The sequence below is a fragment of the Mobula hypostoma genome, chromosome 21, assembly GCF_963921235.1.
Source record: "Mobula hypostoma chromosome 21, sMobHyp1.1, whole genome shotgun sequence".
Taxonomy (NCBI): Eukaryota; Metazoa; Chordata; class Chondrichthyes; order Myliobatiformes; family Myliobatidae; genus Mobula; species Mobula hypostoma.
This window is the reverse complement of record NC_086117.1, coordinates 10,241,861-10,264,572: the sequence shown is the minus strand read 5'-3', so window position 1 is coordinate 10,264,572 and position 22,712 is coordinate 10,241,861. Positions and strand designations below refer to the sequence as shown.

Here is a 22,712-nt window from a genome sequence, read left to right as displayed (position 1 = left end):
AGTTATACATCCAAGCATAAGCTTGGATGTATAAGCTGCAGATGAACAGGAGTTGACCATTTGCTTCCTTTTACCTCAGCCTGTCTTCCTGTACTAACATCTCCCCTCAAATAATGGACTTCTGGCAATTTCTGAGCCTAGTCAATGTGAAAGTGTCACATCTAGAGGAGCAGACCAGCTCTCCCACCAGAGCTGCTCTCCAGTATTCGCTCCCTGAAAGACAAGCTGGATTGCCTTTGGATGAAGCTAACCCAGTGCAAGAAGAGGAACTGCTGTATGTTTGTTCTTGTAGAAACATGGGCCAGGACAACATCCCACGCACCACCAAATCTTCAGGCCATGCCACTCAGGGACTTGTGCTAATATTATTTTGCGAAATCTGTAACTGGGAACAAACTGCTGCTATAAGAATAGATGGAGAAGTGAGTCAGTTTACGAAAATCAAGAGAGGCGTTAGACAAGGGTATGTTTTCTCCCCTGATTTATTTTAATGTGTACAGTGAAACAATATTACAAAAAATAAGAAACATCTTGGGAATCAAAGCTGGCAGTGAAAACATCAATAATTTCAGATATGCGGATGACAGTGTTAATTGCAAGTACGGAGGAAGAACTACAAAACTTAATTGATATAGTTGTTGGAGAAAGTGCAAAAATGGGTCTATCTACTAATTGCAAAAAGACAATGCATGGTGATATCCAAAAAGAAGGAGAATCCTATCTGCAGGCTGAGAATAAATAGGGAAGACATAAAACAAGTACAGAACTTTTGCTACTTAGGAAGCAGGGTGACATCAGATGGCAGGTGCGACATGGACATCAAAAGAAGATTAGGGATGGCAAAAGACACCTTTACGAGAATGAAGAGTACACTGACTAATACTAAACTAGGCAGGACAACCCACCTCAGAGTACTGAAATGTTATATTTTTCCAGTTATATGGCTCAGAATGTTGGACAATATCTAGTAACATGAGGAAACGAATTGAAGCAGCAGAGATGTGGTTTTTGAGGAGGATGCAAAGAATATCATGGACGAAACGAATATCTAACGAGGATGTCATGAACAGTGCAAACACAAAAAGAGAAATAATGTATGAGATCATGAAAAGGCAACGTAACTTCATTGGACATGTGATTAGGAAAGAGGAGTTAGAATGCACAGTAATTATGGGAAAGATTGAAGGGAAGAAAGCAAGAGGAAGACAAAGACAAATGATGATGGAGACAGCAGCCAGAGAACTGGAAATGAATATCAATGAATTGATCCACTTGACCCGAAACAGGAGTGTGTCGGCCATGGCAGTCAAAGCTCAAACTGGGCACGGCACCTGATGATGATGATGATGTGCTACATGTGACAGATTAGGGATGAAGGAACCTCTAGAATATCAGGATTGTTGGGATGGAGCAACTTGCTGAAGAGGACCAAGCACAGTTTCATTATGATCACTGGAAATGGTTGTTACGGAAGTCGTCCATGGTCTGATACAAGGTCATGCTCCTGGTATACAGCGTATCAGGGAGTCCAGTCCCCTTCTTCCAGGAGAGATAGAAAAGTTTAAGCATATATTTTAAGTGTGGCAGCTTTATCAGTTCAAGCAAAATGCATCATCACCTGGTGCATTACCCATGAGTGAGTGAGTTGATGCTCCTCCGCTGTGGGTTTGGTACTTGCCACAACAGGCAGATTCACTGCAGTGACTGATGTCTTCTCACTGGTGAACTTTACCTTCAATTGTATACCAGGGTAATATTCAAGCCAAATCTCCATCCAATTGTTATAATTGATGACCACTTCCCAGCCTTTGATTTCAATCAATCTGATTTCTTTGAGTCATTGAAAATTACAGCACAAAAACAGGCCCTTCAGTCCATCTAGTCCATGGCAAACCATTTAAACTGCCTAGTCCTGTTGATCTGCACTCGGACCATAGCCCTCCACACCCATGCCATCCATGTACCTATCCAAACTTCCCTTAAATGTTGAAATTGAGCTCTCAGTAACCACTTGTGTTGGTAGTTTGTTTCACACTCTCATGACCTTTAAGTGAAGAAGTTTCCCCTCATATTCCCCTTAAACTACTCACCTTTTACCTTCAACCCATGACCTCTAGTTGTAGTCCCACCCAACCTCAGTGGAAAAAGCCTGCTGCATTTACGCTATCCATACCCCACATAATTTGCATAACTCATAATGTCCCCTCATACAGGCTGCCTTTTGATCTCACATTCACCAACTGAAGGATAACAGATGGTGAACAAAGTTGTAGCCAATAGTCAATGGTGGGCCGCCAATGAGTCCACTGGATTTTTTGCTGAGTAGCCTCTGAAACACTCAGAACTCTCTCATTTGGGTCTCTCTTGTAGTAAGCACAAATTCAACATCCCATCTACATTCAGGGCCGACAAGTTTCATTATCAACAAATCACAGTTCTGCATACTCTGTTCCCAAGAATCAACATTTATTTACAAAAATCTAGAAGTTAAATGTTACAATTTAATCCTTGTGAAACAATATGGTACAGATTCTGTTTAATCAATACTGTTAAAAGTGGTCAGCTGACTGAGGAATTAAAACTGCAGGTCCAAAGGTCAATACCAAAGGTGGAAGCCCAAAGGTCAACAACCAGAGATGGCACGTCCGGAAGTTGGAGGCCCGATGTCTACAAGTCCACAGGAGGCTGGAAGATTGGAGGTGACCTGTCCTGGGGTGAGAGGCCTATCTGTATTTGTGAGAGGGTGGGTGGGTTGGAGGGAGTAAAGGGGCTTGTTTTGCTCTGTTGTGTAGTTCTGATGAACATTGTGGGCATGTTATGTCAGTGCCTAAATGTTTGGCGACACTTGCGGGCTGCCTGCAGCACAGCCTTAGGTTGTGCTGGTCGCTGACGCAAACAATGTATTTTATATAACATATAGAACATAGAATAGTACAGCACAGTACAGGCCCTTCAGCCCACATTGTTGTGCCGACCCTCAAACCCTGCCTGCCATATAACCCCCACCTTAAATTCCTCCATATACCTGTCTAGTAGTCTCTTAAACTTCACTAGTGTATCTGCCTCCACCACTGACTCAGGCAGTGCATTCCACGCACCAACCACTCTCTGAGTGAAAAACCTTCCTCTAATATCCCCCTTGAACTTCCCACCCCTTACCTTAAAGCCATGTCTTCTTGTATTGAGCAGTGCTGCCCTGGGGAAGAGGCGCTGGCTATCCACTCTATCTATTCCTCTTAATATCTTGTATACCTCTATCATGTTTCCTCTCATCCTCCTCCTCTCCAAAGAGTAAAGCCCTAGCTTCCTTAATCTCTGATCATAATCCATACTCTCTAAACCAGACAGCATCTTGGTAAATCTCCTCTGTACCCTTTCCAATGCCTCCACATCCTTCCTATAGTGAGGTGACCAGATCTGGACACAGTACTCCAAGTGTGGCCTAACCAGAGTTTTATAGAGCTGCATCATTACATCGCAACTCTTAAACTCTATCCCTCGACTTATGAAAGCTAACACCCCATAAACTTTCTTAACTACCCTATGCACCTGTGAGGCAACTTTCAGGGATCTGTGGACATGTACCCCCAGATCCCTCTGCTCCTCCACACTGCCAAGTATCCTGCCATTTACTTTGTACTCTGCCTTGGAGTTTGTCCTTCCAAAGTGTACCACCTCACACTTCTCTGGGTTGAACTCCATCTGCCACTTCTCAGCCCACTTCTGCTTCCTATCAATATCTCTCTGCAATCTTCGACAATCCTCTGCACTATGCACACCACCACCAACCTTTGTGTCGTCTGCAAACTTGCCAACCCACCCTTCTACCCCCACATCCAGGTCGTTAATAAAAATCACGAAAAGTAGAGGTCCCAGAACCGATCCTTGTGGGACACCACTAGTCACAACCCTCCAATCCAAATGTACTCCCTCCACCTCGAGCCTTTGCTTTATTGTATGTTTTGATGTACATGTGGTATATAAGTGAATCTGAAACTGATTGAGTTATCAAAAGTGTAGAACTTGTGTTCACTGTCAATTAAAATTCTCATTTTCCCCAAACAGACAAGGGCCTAACTTACTCAGGCTTATAAAGTACAGGACAAATATCAAGTTATAATCAACTTTTTCAACAGCATCACAATTTTGTTGTCCAGTTTTTATTTCCCAACATACGTACAAAAATCATTCAAAACATATTATAGCAAATTCAAAAAATAATTCATTCTGACATACAAAAATAAAGGTACAGGATTTTCTTTTAAAATTCAGTGGAGCAGTTCTGATTCAGTGAAAGAGCCTGCGAAATAATCCTTCCTCAGAAATGAGGACTCTTCTCACATCAGAATCTTGGACTGGAATCATTGATTCCAGTTTTATCTTCCTCACCTTGCAACATACTCACTGCTCAAACTCAGACCACATACACGACTACCTCTGATTGGAGAAAGTACCGTCAAGACTTGAAAAGTGCTCCCCAGCAGCTGCTTGTGCCAATGCTTTTCTCAAGCAGCTGCTGGGGAGCACTTTTCGAGTCTTGATGAGAACATGGTAGACTGGCCATTCATTTGGCAGAGAAATGATGCGTAGCAAGTAAGTCTCAAACAAAAAGAGTAACTGCCTTGAAGTTACTAAGATCCCTCACAGAATGGGTTGTATGTAAGGCATATCCGAAAATAAAAGTCAATAATCTATTTCTTAATGAACAACTGCTTGTGTTCATTAACATCTCCTAGCTGGTTAAAACAATTCAAAAACAGCAGAACATTGTAATATGCTTTGAATGCTTTTAAATTAAAAAGAATGAATAAACAAATACACCCGATCAGTATAAAGGAAAAAAAAAGAACTGTAGACTGCAGATATCTAATGAACCAGTGAGGGGAGGAACTTGGGTGAAAATTAATTGAGGTTACGACAAATGATGTACCTCTGTAGGAGAGATAAAAGACAGTATGGGAAAATTAATTTTATTTGAATTCTATCAAAATAACAAAACCAAACAAAAAAAATCAGCATGAAAAGTAATTTTGCATAATCAGAATGCACCATCTGGAACAATTAGCTGAATTCCTTCAATACTGTAGTACTATGAAAATCAGTCATATCTTCTTATTAAAGATCTGGAATTATACATGTAATAAATCCTCAAAAAAATGAAGCATGCCATTGCCTGTCAAGGCTATTTTTACTTCAGCTACTGAAGAAAGCCTGATAAGCCTGAAAAGAACAGATTAATATATGCAAATCACATCCTGCGTTTAAAAGCCCACAACTGTCTACACTTTCTGTCCCTTATTGCTGCATTTATGTTTTATTCATAGAACAGCTCACCTGTCACTTCATAAGCTATAATATTATGGGGGTATTATTAAACAGCATAAAAGCAGCGCCTTAATTGGAAAGCTTCATTGCATTTTCCAATTATTTGGAGTAAATTAAAAGCAGATGCACATGCTTTAATAAGGACACTAATATTGGCTCCAGGAAATCAAAATTCATTGTCATCTTGCTGCTCTGATATTTTCTGAACTACTCTCAATTTTACTGGTTTAAAAGGAAAACCTGTCTACACAGTCTGTTAATTGTCAGTCATGTAACGGCTATTAAAATAATTGGATCTCATAGTAGGTTCCATCCACATTAAAAGCCAAGATATGAATGCATTGAAAGAATTCGGTACAGCAATTCAAATTCTCAAAGTTTTAGGTTGGTAGTTCTCAGTTAACTTGAAATACTGTAAATTCTTCAAATTCTTCAATTTCTCAGCTAATCAAAAATAGTTTGCCGCAATATGTACATCATACATCAGTACATGCCTGCTCCGAAACACTTTAATCAATTGGGAAAGCCTAATTCATATGCAAGGCAAATTTTCCTGCATGCAAAACACGTACAAATTTAGTTTTGGAACAGGAGAAAAAAATAAGACATTATCCAGGCAACATTCAACTACACACTTTATAAAAATTCGTAAATTTTCTTCTGGACTCTTAAATTGCAGTTAAGTTGGAATCAAAATGCTAGTGAAATCAATTAGAGGATTATCGCTTTGAACAACTGAACCTTCTTCAAGTCTCAAGATAAAACAAATCTGTACTTAAAGCATGCAATGTTACATTTTTTTTTGTTTCTTGCAAAACCGAGCGTTCACTTTACACAGCACTCAAGTATAAATTAGCAAACCTAGATCTGACGAACATTTTCAAACAAAGCATTGCAGACCACAGATCTATGACATACAGAAGTCTGATTCAGAAGTTTTAGCTTTACTGGATATAAAATAATATTTCCTGATTTTTATTGGTCAGTCTTTTGCTTTCAAATATGAAACAACAGTGTTCGATGTTGAATACAAAATAAGCAACGTACACAGTGATCGCTGTGTGGTGGCTTGGACCTCCTCAGACATTCATTGCCGTCAGGCTTCAGCCATAGAGGAATTTCATCATCAAAGAAGCAAAGCAACTAAACATTTTAAAGAACATTTATGTGAAAGAATGGCAAGCACACATCCAAACTTAATTTTCAAGGCCAGAATGGCTGCAGCTCAGCACACCATGAAGAACTCAAGCTAAACGTCACTGAAAAAAAACTATTATTGCCAAGTCTTGTTGAAAACTGCAAGAATAGTTCATTAAAATCCCAGTGTTCTTGTCAGACCACAAATTACTGCAGAAGGCTACAAAAAAAAAAGGTGCACCTGGCAGGGACCAGGTAATTATTGACAGCATCTCTGGGATTTCTATCTTTAATTGTGCATGTGGAAACACCAGAAATCGCTGTCAAATTTCCTTCAAAATAATGGTAATCACTAATAAATTCATTATTCTCACTGTAAATTTTAGATCATTTAAAGAATTTTAATTTTGTAAATCTGAAATCAACTTTACTCCACTCTTAACAATCTTATCCTTCAAATAGCAAAGAAAATTTAAAGGGCAATAACAGGTGTTCTAAATGTATTGAACACACACACACACACACACACATCAAGTCATAATTTCTTCAACTACTAGTTTGCAGAACTTCACAAAATATACCTGTCCCTTTGCGGATCGATATAAGCTTTCACTAAAGGAACAAATTCAAGGACAGTGAACAGCGAATCCAGCAATAAATTGTGTTATGGGGCAAAATTTCCAATATAGCAGAGAGTTTGTTGAGCTCATAATATGAAGATCCTGTAAGGCAAGCTTCCTTGGTGGTGGAGGGGTGTTGAGATGGTGTGAAATCAGATTAAATAACCTTTCTGATGAGTCTCAAGAAAGGCAGATAACTCCATGGGATGAGGTGTTTAAGCAATGGGAGATGGCAACAAAACAATCAAGATAATAGGAGGCTGAAATTACCAAATATTTGTATAAAGTATTAAATATAGTTTATCTGTATCAGGACATGGACGTCACAAAGCTTTTAGTTTAATGGCTGCAAATCAACTTAAAAAAAACACCTTGCTCCTGTACTTTAAAAAAATACTTAATTTTGGGAACTATTTCCCCACTCTGAAGACAGGCAGCAACTGAAGCTCTGTCATAGGAATAAACTGCTCTGCAGTTAAAAATTTCAGAATTTTATTGTACAGAAATTTCAATTGGATTAAATTTATCAAAAACTTTTAGGGAAGTAAATAAAATGTATTTTAAATTTTTACTTAACTAAGACAGATACTAAACATAAGAGGTTTTGCAGATGCTGGAAATTGTGTGCTACTTCAGAAACGGAAAGGTTTTGAAACTCAATTTGTCTAGTCCATTAAAGGAAAATCTGCACAGTACCATCTCAGCTTTACACTACTAAATGTCATATCTAACACATGGACATGCAATTATTTGTGACTCTAGAAACGTGAGTTCTAGCATTCTCATGTAATTATATTTAAGGTCATTGCCAATTTTAATTGTTTAAAAATTGCAAGATACTTACTACAGAATATTTAGAGCCAGTAGTGTTAAAATATTTTAAAGTTACAATGGAATACTGAAATGGCCAAACACTACTTGAAATCTGTGCCTATTTTGTGAATGGCCTCTTGTTTTAATCCATGGTGTAAATAAGGTATGTGCAAGTAACACTAAACACCCACCAAATTAGAAGTATCCTCTAATTTCACCATTAGTGAGAGAATCGATCTTCACAAATAAATCCTTCCTTATAAATAATTATTTTCTTCATTACTTCACTAGCAGAATCCTTCAAGTCAAGTACAAAACAATGAAGATTACATATTGTGTGAACAGAGGTGACTGAAGCTTTCTTAGCATTTCAACAGGGAAATTTGTGTCAAAAATATTTAAAGCAGACACCAAAACCTTTTAAGGGGCATTTAGGTATTTTACATTACACTGAATGATGTGGAATTGCAGCAGATCTATTTTAAAGCACAGCCAAGTGTTATTACAACTCATCGAAAATAAAAAGAAAACTGCATATACTGGACAGCTAAAATAAAACAAAAAATGCTGGAAATATTCAGGTAGGTCAAAGGATCTCTGACTTGAAGTGTTAACCATTTCTCTTCAACAATAAACTGCTGGAGGAACTCAGTGGATCAGGCAGCATCTAAGGAATGAAATGTTTCAGGTTGAGACCCATCATCAAGGACTCCAGCATCCAGGCCATGCTCTCTCTGGGTACTGCCAATGGGTGAAAGGTACAGCAGCCTTGATTTGCTTTTACAGAATTTGTTTCATGACCTGGTATAGAAACACTAATGTCCAAGAATGAAAAAGCCAACAAAAGTGGTGGATATAGCCCAATCCATCTCAGGAAAAGCCCTCCCTACCGTTCAGCAAATCTACAAGGAAGACTGTCACAAGAAAGCAGCATCCAGCATCAAGGACTCCTACCATCCAAGCCACACTCTCTTCACACTGCTGCCATCGGAAAGGAGATACAGGAGCCTTAGATACCACATCACCAGGTTCAGGAACACTTATTACCCTTCAACCATCGGGCTCCTGAACCACTGTGGATAACTTCACTCACCTCAACACTGGACTGATTCCAAAATCTACAGACTCATTTTCAAGGAGTTTACAACTCATGTTCTCAGCACTATTTATTTGCACAATTTGTATTATTTTCTACACTGGTTATTCGTAGGTCTTATGTACTGTTTTTCATGACTTCTACCTTATTTCTTTATTTTCCTTTAAGTGCCTGCAAGAAAATGAATCTCAAGTTAGTACACTGTATGGTGACATATATGTATTTTGATAATAAATTTATTCTGACTTTGATCTCGATCAGTGGTTCCCAACCTTATTTAAGCCATGGACCGCTACCATTAACCAAGGGGTCCATGGAACACAGATTGCAAACCCCTGATCTTTCCTGTAAAGGTCTTAACTTGAAATGTCAAATGTCCATTTCTCTCCATGGATGCTGTCTGACACACTGAGTTACTCCAGCAGTTTGACTTTTGCTCTAGATTATCCCTCTCTTTGGATTATTCTGCGGCAAACTGGACATTTCAGTTGAAAAACATGAAGCTTAAAAGGGCAAAATGCCTTTCACTAGCAGATTCAGAACTGTCATACAACAGCAAAATGATTGTATTCAAAAGCCTTGATATTTTAATTTAGTTTAGTTTAATTCAGAGATATAGCACAGTAACGGGCCCTTCCGGCCCAGTGAGCCAGCGCCACCCATTACATCCATGTGACCAATTAACCTACGCACCCATATTTGCTTGGACCATGGAGGAAACTGGAGCACCCGGGGGAAACACATGGTCACAGGGAGAACACATAAATTCCTTACAGACAGTGGTGGAATTGAACTCGGGATGTTGGTGCTGCAATAGCGTTATACTAACCACTGCTCTACCATGCAGACATATCAGAACTGGAGACTCAGTTCTCAATCTTACCACGGCATGGTAAGATGGAGTGATATTATCATCCTGATTTCGAATCTGAGCACTGGGGGAATTTAACCTTAGAAAAGAAAACCTAGAACAAAGAACAGTACTGGTAATGAGAAAACCTAGTTGTTGTTGTATAAACCTGGTTTAGTACATTCTTCAGGGAGGAGAATGTATTGACCTTATCAGACCTATCTGAAAGGCTGACTTGTAAATGCTCTCTGAAAAACTTTCAGAAGCAAATAAAGTTAGACAGCAAACACTTGTGTTGCCAGTAATGACAGTAACTCAAGAATGAAGGAAACAACATAGCCTTTTTGAAAAGTTTGCTGGTCACTATAACTTGTTCAGAATATGCATGCTCTTCAAGAATCAAAGCTCAAAAATGGAAACATATTCACAAATGCAAATATTTCTAGCAAAGACCAAGTTTTCAAGAAAGTTAAGCCGCTGCAACAACTTCACAATTATCATTAGTAATTCTGGAATAACATAAGTTGTTCTATAACAACCCTCTGAGTTTACACACTCCCAATCCCATAAAGAATCCTTTGTTCAACTTTGTTTAAAGAAAGTAAGTTTTTTTTCCTATATGTTAGGTTGAGGCTAATGTGATCAGTGCAACAGTCCTATCACAAAAAAGAGAAAATTTGCAAATGCTGGAAATCCAAGTAACACACACAAAATGCTGGAGAAACTCAGCAGGCCAGGCAGCATCTATGGAAAAGAGTAAACATTCGACGTTTCAGGCTGAAACCGTTCGGGCCTGCTGAGTTCCTCCAGTGTTTTGTGTGTATTACTGCAATAGTCCTACTTATTAAGGATCATTGATCATAAAATTTAAAGGAGTCCAAAATATTTATGTAGCAAAGGTAGGAAAATCCAACAGCAGAAAACAATTCCCCTAGGAACACACACAAAATGCCGGAGGAACTCAGCAGGTCCGGCAGCATCTATGGAAAAGAATAGACAGTCGACATTTTGGGTCAAGACCCTTCTTCAGGACTAGGGCACAGTTCAATAACCAAAGCAGCCCGAAAACAGCTTTGAAACCCTTTGAATATGACCAAGCCACAAAGGCACCACAGTATTATAGAGGTTAACACGACACTATCATAGCTCGGGGTGTCAGGAGTTCAAATCCGGCATCCTCTGTAGGCAAGTTTGTACGTTCCTTCCTGTGTGTGCATGGGCTCCCTCTTGGTGCTCTGGTTTTCTCTCTCACTCTAATGATTTCCCATTTATTTGGTTAACTGGCCATTGTAAAGTGTCCTGTGATTAGGCTAGGGTTAAATAGGTGGGTTCCTGGGCAGTGTGGTTCAGTGGGCCCGAAAGGTGCGTTCCGAATGGTACCTCTTAATAAAAAAAAAATTGGATATATTCTTCAGAGATAGTTTATACATACTAAGCAAAACCTTAAATAAATTAAAGTTCCAGAAATTACATCACCCTTCCTGCAATGATATTCTTTATAGACAATTATCAGTGGTTCTCACGTCTATCAGTGTTGATCAGATTAATTAGCAAGGGAGCCCTGCACACAATAAATGCTGATTTAGAATTCTATTCATCTTTGAGTGAGGTTGCCTGCAGTCCAGAGTTGTGGTATAATTGAAGTTACATTGCCACTAGAAGCTTCTCAATTGAAGGGTCAGCATACTGCTGCTAATTAAAAACTACATATTTTTGTGGTAAGTGTTTTCAGTAGTGTATATTTCCAGCTTCTACAGCGCAAATAATTAGCCATTTTACTGCTCCATAAATTAAATATTTTTCAAAGGACTAAAATGACACTAACATAGATTGGTTTCAATGGCTTTTTACAACCAATAACTGGAACAGCTGTCCTATTCTCCATCAATACTAGACATTAAAGTATTATTGCTTAAGGAATTTATTAAGAATTGCATTCTGTTATTATGAAGTCTCCCAAAATGATGCACATAAACTCCTGTACTGCTGAGATGAGCTCAATACATCAAAAATTGTTAAAGTCATAATTTTAAGAAAAAGAATAATTATATTAAAACTAACAGCAGCACAGTAGGCTAGCAAAAGCGATTCGGGATGAAAACTGCTGAAATGGTGCGAAAAAAAATACCATCTGACCAAATATTCCATTGGTAAGAAGCATATTAAGAGAATTTACAGTTTATTGCAGATAGCATCTACACATTTCCCAAATTGTCTTCTTTCTTATGCCATAACATTGGTGTCAGCTTATCTATTTAATTAACTAAATGTTGCTGTTCACATGACTAATGAAAAGAATGACTGCCTTAACTTTAACCTGCAGTGGTGATCTGAGCTGGTGACAGCTGTTTTCTACAACGTTCTTACCCTCTTGGGGAGAACGCCTCGCCTTTCACTCAGAATGCCGATTCAATAGAGATCATTTTAGCACCAATGGATATTAAACAGTTCTGTTCTCATGGCACCTGTACTGGTGTTCCAATTTATTACATGCAGAGAATACTTTACAAAGTTCAAAGTAGATTTATCAAAGTACATATTTGTTACCATATACTACCTTGAGATTTATTTTCTTGCAGGCATTTACAGGAAAAATGAAGAAATATAATAGAATCTGTGATAAACTGTACTTAAAGACTGACAAACAAGCAATGTGCAAAAGACAAGCTGTGCAAATACAATAATAATGATAATACCATATTAATGTATTTTTGTCATTATGTCTTGGTCCAAAACTGATCTGGAATATTTGCAAAGGAAAACGAGAACTGAAATGACAAATTAGAATACACTTAGATTAACACTACCTAGGATAGAATGAAGAAATTTAAAAAAATTACACAACAGTCAGATAAAACTTCCAAGGATGTATTTTCATCAACGAAAATAGGATTCAGCACTCCACATGAAAATACACACCACCAAACATAAATGAAAGCACAACTCAGCAAAATGAAGAAATTATCGCTACAGAAGAAAAAGTTAACCAATGGAAGTGCAAGACCCTCCATCCCCATGATCTGAGCAGACTAGATGTTGACAAGGAAGCGTCAAATGCCTGGTTCAGAGTTGGAGACCTCTTCCCAGAAACAGATGGGTGCCAATCCAGGACTAGGTGGTTCACCCAAAAACTTATCAAAAGTACATAAGACAAACAAATTCAAGACAATTAATGGAGAAAGTACCAAGAGAAACCAGAACCAATCCAACAACATAACAGGATCCTGCAGCAGTTTAACTCAATCTGATTACTTACACAGGCATAATCAAGCCAAAAACATCGTTTACCAAACTCTTGCTTTAAAATACAAAACTCATAAAAGACACCATACCTTACTATAAGTACAAGCCTGATCCAGTTTTAGAATCAGAGTCCTACAAATTATATTACGACTGATCCATTATTACAGATAGGGCATACCATAAAAACCATCCGGAGATAATATTACAGGATAAATAAGCAAGAACAAGATATAGCCATTCCGAACACACATAATATACAGAAATCAATAAGTAAAAGACATCAGAAACATACTGAGTTAAAAGAGGAAATTGAAAGATTTTGGAACATGAAGAACAGGGGTCATACATTGTCCCAATGGAAATACCTACCTCTGGTATCATCCCAATGTCACTACACAATAGCATTAAACAATTAGGCCTATGCAGCAATATTTATGTAAATCTCCAGAGAGCCACAATACTAAACATCACCAGAATAGTCTGAACAATCCTAGCAATTGAGAAATGAGTGTGTTTGGTTGTGACCGTACCTCAGGTTTTACCAGTTTGAGCTGAGAGAAAAAAAAATAATAACACTGAGTACGAGTTGTGAAGTCCTTAAAAGTGAATTCATAGATTCTGCAACACACATCAAAGTTGCTGGTGAACGCAGCAGGCCAAGCAGCATCTATAGCAAGAGGCGCAGTCGACGTTTCAGGCCGAGACCCTTCGTCAGGACATAGATTCTGCAACCAGTTCCATGTTATACAAGTAAAAATAGACTGCACACAGGTTAGTCAAGCCAGTGTCATTAGAACCCCAAAAATGGTGCACAGAAATAGGCAAGACTCTGCACAAACAAACGTGGAGAACTGTTGGAGAGCTGTCCACTTGTATTGCGCATAGTGATTACAGCAAAAATGATGGTGGTCTTCAGAGACAGTGGGCACTTAAGAGATAATTTCCAAGTGTTTTGAGGAAATGTCACTCTTTCTACAAGAGCCTGTCAAACCATGTCACTTCAAAGCCCCTTGATGCATCACAATCAAACGAGAATTAATCATGGAGGATAGAGCACCTAAAATTAAAGGCCTTGTCACACCCAAAAGTATGCACTGCATAAAAGCAAGCATAAACACAAGAACTAACAAAATGAGGTGAGGAATAGTGAAGACCTGTCTGCTTAATGCCATGCTTGAAAAGAGGCTGTAAGAACACAGCTGTCTGATTGATTATTTATCAAAACCTCTTGTGTAATGGATCAAGAACTCTCTCCACTTTATCGGAATACTCTGTGATAAACGAAAATAAAATCACTGTCATTCATTTCTACTTCTGTCTCCCTCTCCTCAGCCTCCATTGCTCTTTGCAGCTATACAGGAAGCATAAGCAACTCATTGCAAACTGCTCCCGGCAGATCCACTCAGTACTTCTAAAGGGTAGCACGGCAGTGTAGCGGTTACCACAATCACTTTACAGTGCCAGTGGTCACCGATTGGGGTTTGATTCCTGCTGCTGTCTGTAAGGAGTTTTTACATCTTTCTTCATAGTACTGCTTTGATTTTTACTTTTATATCTCTTATATGTTCTACACATTTTTTGTCCAGCTATTTCTCTTTTTACTTCCCTTGTTCACTTTCAAACAGAATCTCTTTCACTCTACATCTTGTAAAAGGACAACACAACAAGAGCAGGAAGCACAGTGGCGAAACCAATCAAATCTACTGGGAAACCAGACATCAATAAGCATTAAAGCTTTCTTACATGCACTGTGCAATGGGGAGTAAGGCTCGGGGTGGCCCTTCAGTACAAAGCAGCCGCTCCAGTAATCCAGGTTCAATCCTGACCTCAGGTGCCGACCCTGCAAAGTTTGCACGTTCTCTCTGTTACCATGCACATTTCCCCCGAGTGCTTCAGTTTCATCACAAAGACATGAGAGCTGGGAGGCTCATTAGCCACTATAACTTGTCCCCAGTATGTAGGTGTGTGTGAATGGATGGGAAGGGTGGACAGAATAGGTTACAGAGAAAAAAATCAGAGGAGGAATGGAATTGCTCTGTGAGTTGGCATAGATTCGAAGGAACAAAATGGTCTTCTATATTCGAAGGAAATAAAGAAATAAGTGTGGAACAGTTTTCAAAAGGTGCACAGAACAAGAAATCAATAAATCATTCCAAAAACAGAGGCTGCAACTTGGGATCAATGGTTTTAGTAGAGTGGGTTTTTTGGTATTGGTATATTTTTGTCACATGTAGCAAGATACAGTGAAAAGCTTGTCTTACATAGTGTTCATATAGATCATATCATTACACAGTGCACTGAGGTAGAACAAGGTAAAACCTTAACAATGCAGAAAAAGTGTAATTTTTAGAGACAGAAAAATTACATTTAAAAGAGTAAAACGATTATAATAAAGACTAGATTTAGACCATAAGACCATAAGCTATAGCAGCAGAAGTAGGTCATTCGGCCCATCGAGTCTGCTCCACCATTCAATCATGGGTTGATCCAATACTTCCAGTCATCCCCACTCCCCTGCCTTCTCCCCATACCCTTTGATGCCCTGGCTAATCAAGAACCTCTGCCTTAAATACACCCAACGACTTGACCCCCACAGCCATTCGTGGCAACAAATTCCACAGGTTTACCACCCTCTGACTAAAGTAATTTCTCCGCATCTCAGTTCTAAAAGGACAGCTTTCAATCCTGAAGTCGTGCACTCTTGTCCTAGACTCCCCTATCATGGGAAATAACTTTGCCATATCTAATCTGTTCAGGTCTTTTAACATTCGGAATGTTTCTATGAGATACCTCCTCATTCTCCTGAACTCCAGGGAATACAGCCCAAGAGCTGCCAGACGTTCCTGATACAGTAACCCTTTCATTCCTGGAATCATTCTCATGAATCTTCTCTGAACCTTCTCCGAACCTTCTCCAATGTCAGTATATCCTTTCTAAAATAAGGAGCCAAAACTGCACACAATACTCCAAGTGTGGTCTCACAAGTGCCTTATAGAGCCTCAACATCACATCCCTGCTCTTATATTCTATACCTCTAGGAATGAATGCCAACATTGCATTCACCTTCTTCACAACTGACTCAACCTGGAGGTTAACCTTCAGGGTATCTTGCACAAGGACTCCCAAGTCCCTTTACATCTCCGCATTTTGAATTCTCTCCCCATCTAAATAACATTCTGCCTGTTTATTTCTTCCACCAAAGTGCATGAGCATAAACATTCCCACATTGTATTTCATTTGCCACTTCTTTGTCCAATCCCCTAAACTATCTAAGTCTCTGTGTTTCCTCAACACTACCCGCTCCTCCACCTATCTTTGTATCATCAGCAAATTTAGCCACAAATCCATTAATACCGTAGTCCAAATCGCTGACATACATTGTATAAAGCAGGGGTCCCCAACCTTTCTTGCACTGCGGACTGGTTTATTATTGACAATATCCTTGCAGACCGACCAACCGGGGGGTGGGGATAGGGTTGCCAACGGACAAGAGGAGCAGTCAAATACTTTGTGTTCACCCCAAGAAAGACTACCATGACCATGAAGCCTTGCGCGGGCACCTGTGAGCACATGCATGTACGTGCAGATTTTTTTTCTACTAATCGTTTTTGGCGATTCTGTTCGGGGGGGGGCGGTTAATCATGACCGGAATATGGGTAATAAGTGGCTAATACACTCAATTTCATTTTTTTGTTTCTAAAAGGGTTTATCTAACAAATTTAATATTAAACACACAGTGCATATTTTCCTCACATGAATATAGTGATAAGTCAATTATCAGAGGAGGACAGGGGAGCTTGAACGAACTTCCAGCAGAAGTGGTAGAGGCAGGTTCAATATTATCATTTAAAGAAAAACTGGATAGGTATATGGACAGGAAAGGAATGGAGGGTTCTGGGCTGAGTGCAGGTCGGTGGGACTAGGTGAGAGTAGCTTCAGTGGTGCTGTAAAGTTATTGTACTAACCGCTATGCTACCGTGCCTCCCAACAGAAGAAGTAATGAGTTGATCTGCAGGGAGCAGCTTACAATGAGTTGCCTCATTCTATAGCTGCAACCTCTAAATTTACTTCCAAGATGCTAGGGTTATTTTCAGGGTCAGTATTTACTGTCCTGCCCTGCAAGAAAATTAATCTCAAGGTAGTATATGATGACATAATCATACAATCATAGAACAATACAACACAGTATTGCTTTGGCCCATCTAGTCCATGCAATTATTCTGTCCAGTCCTATGAATCTGCACCAAGACTGACAGTTCGCCATACCCCTCTCATCCATGCATCTATCCAAATTTCTCTTAAATGTTTAAATTGAACCTGCGTCTACCAGTTCCGCTGGCAGCTCATAGAACACGGTCAGCACCCTCTGAGTTCCCCCTATATACATACGTACATGTATGTACATATACATATTTTAATTATAAATTTACTTTAAACATGTCTAAAGTGGCTCAAGTTGGACATGAGGCACTGCCACTCTCATGAAAGACTTACACTGATGCCAAATAGCATCCCTCGCATTTAGGGCCCAGAGTTTGCGTCTTGGCAGTTCAGGGCGAATTAAAGTTCCTCATCATCACCAGGCTCAGGCAGCCCACTGGTGTCACTAAGCTCCAGCCCAATACGTTTAATATACTACCAGTGGACAGTGGCAAAAGGCAAGGGCAGCATGGTAATGTAGCAGTTAGTGTAACAACTTACAGCTCCAGCAATTAGGGTTCAACGCTTGTCACTGTCTATAAGGAGGTTGTACATTCTCGCCATGATCACAGGATTTCCTCCGGGTGCTCCAGTTTCCTCCCACTTTCTAAAAACGTACGGGTTAGGGTTAGTAAGCTGTGGGCCTACTATGATGGTGCCAGAAACATGGCGACACTTGTGGGCTGTCCCCAGCGCATCCTCAGACTGTTGGTCGTTGACGCAAATGACGCACTTCACTGTATGTTTCGATATACATGTGACAAATAAAACTAATCTTCTAACAGCTTTAGTTATAAAAGACAAAAACTTTTAAAAAGTTAGTTGACATTTGAAAACTTATTCGCCTTTCCCTTCACAACAAAACCCCTCATCTTCCAGAATCCCAAGCATAGTCTGAATCGACATATGACATACATACAAGGTTTCAATAGTTTCCGCTGTGGCTGCCAATAAGCAAATAATTCGCAAACAACAGAAGTGTCAGAATTCACATTTTCTAGTAATACATGATACGAGCTGGGACACCTGCAACAATCCAGAACCAAAGGAATTTGACACATTCTATTCGAAATCCTGTTTTTAGTTTTGCTGTTGCGACTGACTGAAGGTTTAATCAAGAGAGCAGGCAATTCATCAATCCCAACAACCCTGTTTCCTGATGCCTGACAGCACCCACATGCTTTTTCAAGAGTAAACCTGCCCACCTGTCAACACCACCCCAGCAACAAACATAAAACATATGACTAATAGTAAGTGTGCTCATTTAAGAGTTTTGGCTATTTACAATCCCCCCCCCCATTCCCCTATCCCTGCGGCACGCACACTCCAACCACCCTCCCATTCGAAGGAACACAACATTACCATATTAAAGACATAATTCTGTTTACTGAGCTAACTTTTTGCTGATGCACTTTTTTTAATTCAATGATGGTTAAGATTCAAAATTTTAAACAGAATTTTTAAATTTATATTTCAATTCTTGATGGCGAATCTGCTAACAAATCAGCAATAAATAATATACTTAATTTTTTGAAATCCAAGGGTTCAAAATTCTAAGTAAATTTATTATTAAAGTATACATATGTCATTATATACAACCCTGAGATTCATTTTCTTGTAGGCATACTCAGCAAATCTATAGAATAGGACCACAAACTTGTCATAGGGTTCGGAGGCTTGTGTGCCTCAATGACATTGAGAGCGATGCTGTTTGGAGTCAGGGCTTTATGCTTTGGATCTTGGTAGGGTCACCCATACTAAACAGATCAAAGGGCAGAGGCTAGACCAGGAGTGGTCCACCCGGTCCTCCAGGTTTGGGAGTTTAGCTCAGGGCTAGCAACCCTGACTAGTCAAATAGAACTGTTAAGGAAACATGAACGAAGAGTCCTTCTAACATCTGTGTGCGACAGTATTCCTGAGTCTCCACCCAGGACTTGCATGGCTGTCACAGTGAAAACAAAAAGGAAGCTATTGGCACAATGAAGGAGGTCCTGAACACCACCAAGCACAGACGGAGGACTTTCAATGCTGTCCTAAATGCCAGCAGCATAACAGGCAGTCAATCAGTAAGTGGGTAGAGGTGATGATCAAGATGGTGCCAGCGAACATCGCGACCAACAGCAACGTCCTGCTGACAGTTCATGAAACCACCTCTCTTACTACTACTACTTCTTTCAAATACGATTCTACTACTAAGCTGAATGTGATTGGAACCTGTGATTTACATTCTGATCATGTGTTTTGGGGCCAATTGAGCGATCCAACCCTTTGCTGTCTCGGAAGGAGTTTGGTGAGGTTTGGAACACAGTGTGCGGCCTGGAGGCCTGATAGCTTGGGGACAGGGCACAAACTCATGATCAATTCCATTGCTTCTCACTTATTATGGCATCCAGCAAGGTTGAAGTAGACAAGGGCAGGTATTCAGGGCCATATGCCTGCATCTGACCAGTCTACTTTTCTCACTAGCCACTGTCAGAGGCAAGTGCAGATGTCTTGGGATCTACATTGCAAGGGTTGATTGGAGAGGCTGAGGACTCATTCTGGGGGACTTTGAGGTTCATGGTGCATGTTTTCTTGGATCTTGATTACGTTTTTTGCTGTTTTTCAGTGGTTTAATCAGGGCAATTAATGTAGACTGGGGCACTTCAGCAAAGAATGGCCTGTTGCCTGCACTGGTTCGTGTGCAGTGCTGAAATGAACTAAACGAAATAGTACTGATTTGATGTTTGATATTCTATATGTTGTTTGCTTACTTTTCGCCATTTACGTTATTTGTTGTTTTTTTTCGCAAATTGGGTGTTTCAAGTTTTCTTGAACACGTTTCATGGTGTTTCTTTGTTTCGTAGCTGCCTGCAGGAGGACGAACCTTAGAGCTGCATTCTGTATACATACTTTGAATCCTTTGAATAAATGCACTGATTTTTTTTAAAAAACTAATCAAAATGGAGCTTTTTTGCATTTTTAAGTATGAACCAGTGTTCATGGCAAACCTGGTAACAAATCAGCAATAAATAATGTACTTAATTTTCTGAATTACTGATTTGAAAAAAACTAATCAAAATCAAGCTTTTTAGCACCTTTAAGTATGAACAATTCTGCTGGTTATGTACTGAACGGTTTATCTTTAAGCCCGCTGAAAGCTAAACAAGGAAAATGCTTTGTAATTCACAGATCATCCATTTCATTTCTGAGCTTTGAAAAAATAAACTAAAGCATTCCTTAACTGCATTGGAGTCTCACAAAATTGCCATGAAAGCAAGCATTTTATTACTGAGATATAGATGTTTAAAATCTTTTATAGCCAGGCTTTTCCAATTAATGATACTTTGAGCAATGGTTTATCAATAAGGCATGTCAGAACTACTGCAGAGTATAAAAAAAATCTTTTTTATAAACCAAGAGGCATTTTAATGTATTGTAGACAAATATTCCCTGGAAATGCAAGTAAAAGATACAGAAAACTCCCCTGGAGCACTTTTGTAGAGGTTAAAAGGGTGAGCGGTTGGAAAGAAGAAAGCAGCTGGGTCTCATTTGCATTACACTAATGTTTTCAGGTGACCTCGCAATATCCGACAACTTTAGTTCCCTAATTATAAGATTATTTCTTGTTCAGTGGAATTGATCAAACTGTATCATTAAAAACTGTGCTTCCATAATTAGGGTATGCTAATGTGGCATATAGTTTTTTAACCTGAAAAAAAGGGATGTTGACGCAAGATACTGATGCCTTTTACGACTCACCTGATATGGCATATAGGCTGGAGGTCTGGTGTTCAAAGTCTGGTCTGGTACCATGCATCTTATTTCGGAAACTGGCAGGAAGTGTCAGAGATATGTGCCTGGAACAAAAAAAAGATCAGTTTCCCCATCAATACAGGAGCCCCTTTCAAACTTTTTATTTTTTTTAAAACTGTACATCAATAAAAAATGGAATTCTTAACCACTACACAAAGTTCCAGTATTCAAAGGTAGTTTACTCTTGGAATTATACAGAGAATGCTGGAGGAACTCAGTAGGTCAGGCAGTATCTATGGAAATGATAAACAGTCGACGTTTCAAGTCAAGATCCTTCTTCTGGCTAGTCCTGACAAAGGGTCTTGCCCTGAAACATCGACTGTTCATTCATTTCCATTGATGCTGCCTGACCTGCTGAGTTCCTCCAGCATTTTGTGTATGTTGCTTTCTATTTCCAGCATCTACAGACTTTCTCATAATTATAAACAGATTTCTATTATATTATTTTTGTCAATAATTATCTTAATGTAAAAAATGAGTACTGAGTAGCAAATCCTGATGTGCTGGTTCTGATGCAGAGTCTCAGCCTGAAATGTGGACTGTTTATTCCCTTCCATAGATACTGCCTGACCTTCAAATTCTTTGTAGTCCCTAACTTGTTGAAGTAGTGAAATGCTCCTGGCTGTTTTTGGCATCTCTAAGCCTGGATGCTTGAAACAGTCAGCAAAACAATTCCAAGTTGTCTTAATGCTTACTTCTCGCCAACTCTCAGTGACAAAAATCACTGCTTTTTGAATACAAACACACGCAACCGATGCTATTTAAAAACAGTTCGCTCTAAGCAGAGTGTAGCGTCTAATGGTCACAAAAGTAAAAATGAAATGACTTCACTACTTCAACAAGTTAGGAACTATGAAGAATTTGAAGGTCAGGCAACATCTACGGAGGGAACAAACAGTCCACATTTCAGGCCGAGACTCTTCATCAGAACTAGCACATCAGGATTTGCTACTCATGACTCATTTTTTTTAACATTAAAATAATTATTGACAAAAATAATTTAATAGAAATCTGTTGATAAACATGACAAAACAAATGAATTCATTTGTGCTACTTTTGTTTTTCAGTCAGTAGGTTACAGGTACAACCAACATTCCAGAGAACTGAGCACATGACCCAGGCTGACTGTTTAAGCACAGTGGAATTACAGATAATTGGGCCATAGGTTAATCGGGGCAACCACTTATTTGGGACAACTCTTAAAAAGCAAAAGCTAATCAAGAAAATAGCAGGATTCCTTTCATTTATTTGCAACACTACATCATTTAATTGAGACAGGAGACTGTTGCCGAACTGCCAAACAGTTTCTAACTAGCATCAGTTGCATGTACTTGAGTGGTTATTAGAAACTACACCATGTTTACAGCAAAATGTTTTTAAATGGCATCAGTTTTGTGTGTTTCTGTTTAAAAAGCAACAATTTTTGTCACTGATAGTTGGCAAGAATAAGCAGCAAGACAATTTGGAACGGTTTTACTCATTGTAGATTCAAGCATTCAGGCTCGGAGATGCCTGAAACGGCCCGGAGTGAAAATGAAATGATTTCACTACTTCAACAAGTTTTTGAATTTGAAGGTATTGGCAATTATCTTGAATATTACAATGAAAATGAAGATTTGAGGATGCAACTGTT

At 39.2% G+C, this 22,712-nt stretch overlaps 1 protein-coding gene across 4 annotated transcripts in view; it reads right to left on the bottom strand.

The window, feature by feature from the left end:
* The window catches only part of mvb12ba (multivesicular body subunit 12Ba), a 302,283-nt gene that overhangs the window by 85,784 nt on the left and 193,787 nt on the right, over positions 1 to 22,712 (bottom strand). For all 4 annotated transcript variants that reach the window (XM_063073420.1, XM_063073422.1, XM_063073421.1 and 1 more), the window contains exon 7: positions 21,026 to 21,123. In XM_063073420.1, the coding sequence (XP_062929490.1) occupies positions 21,026 to 21,123 (98 nt within the window). The remainder of the gene's footprint in view (positions 1 to 21,025; positions 21,124 to 22,712) is intronic.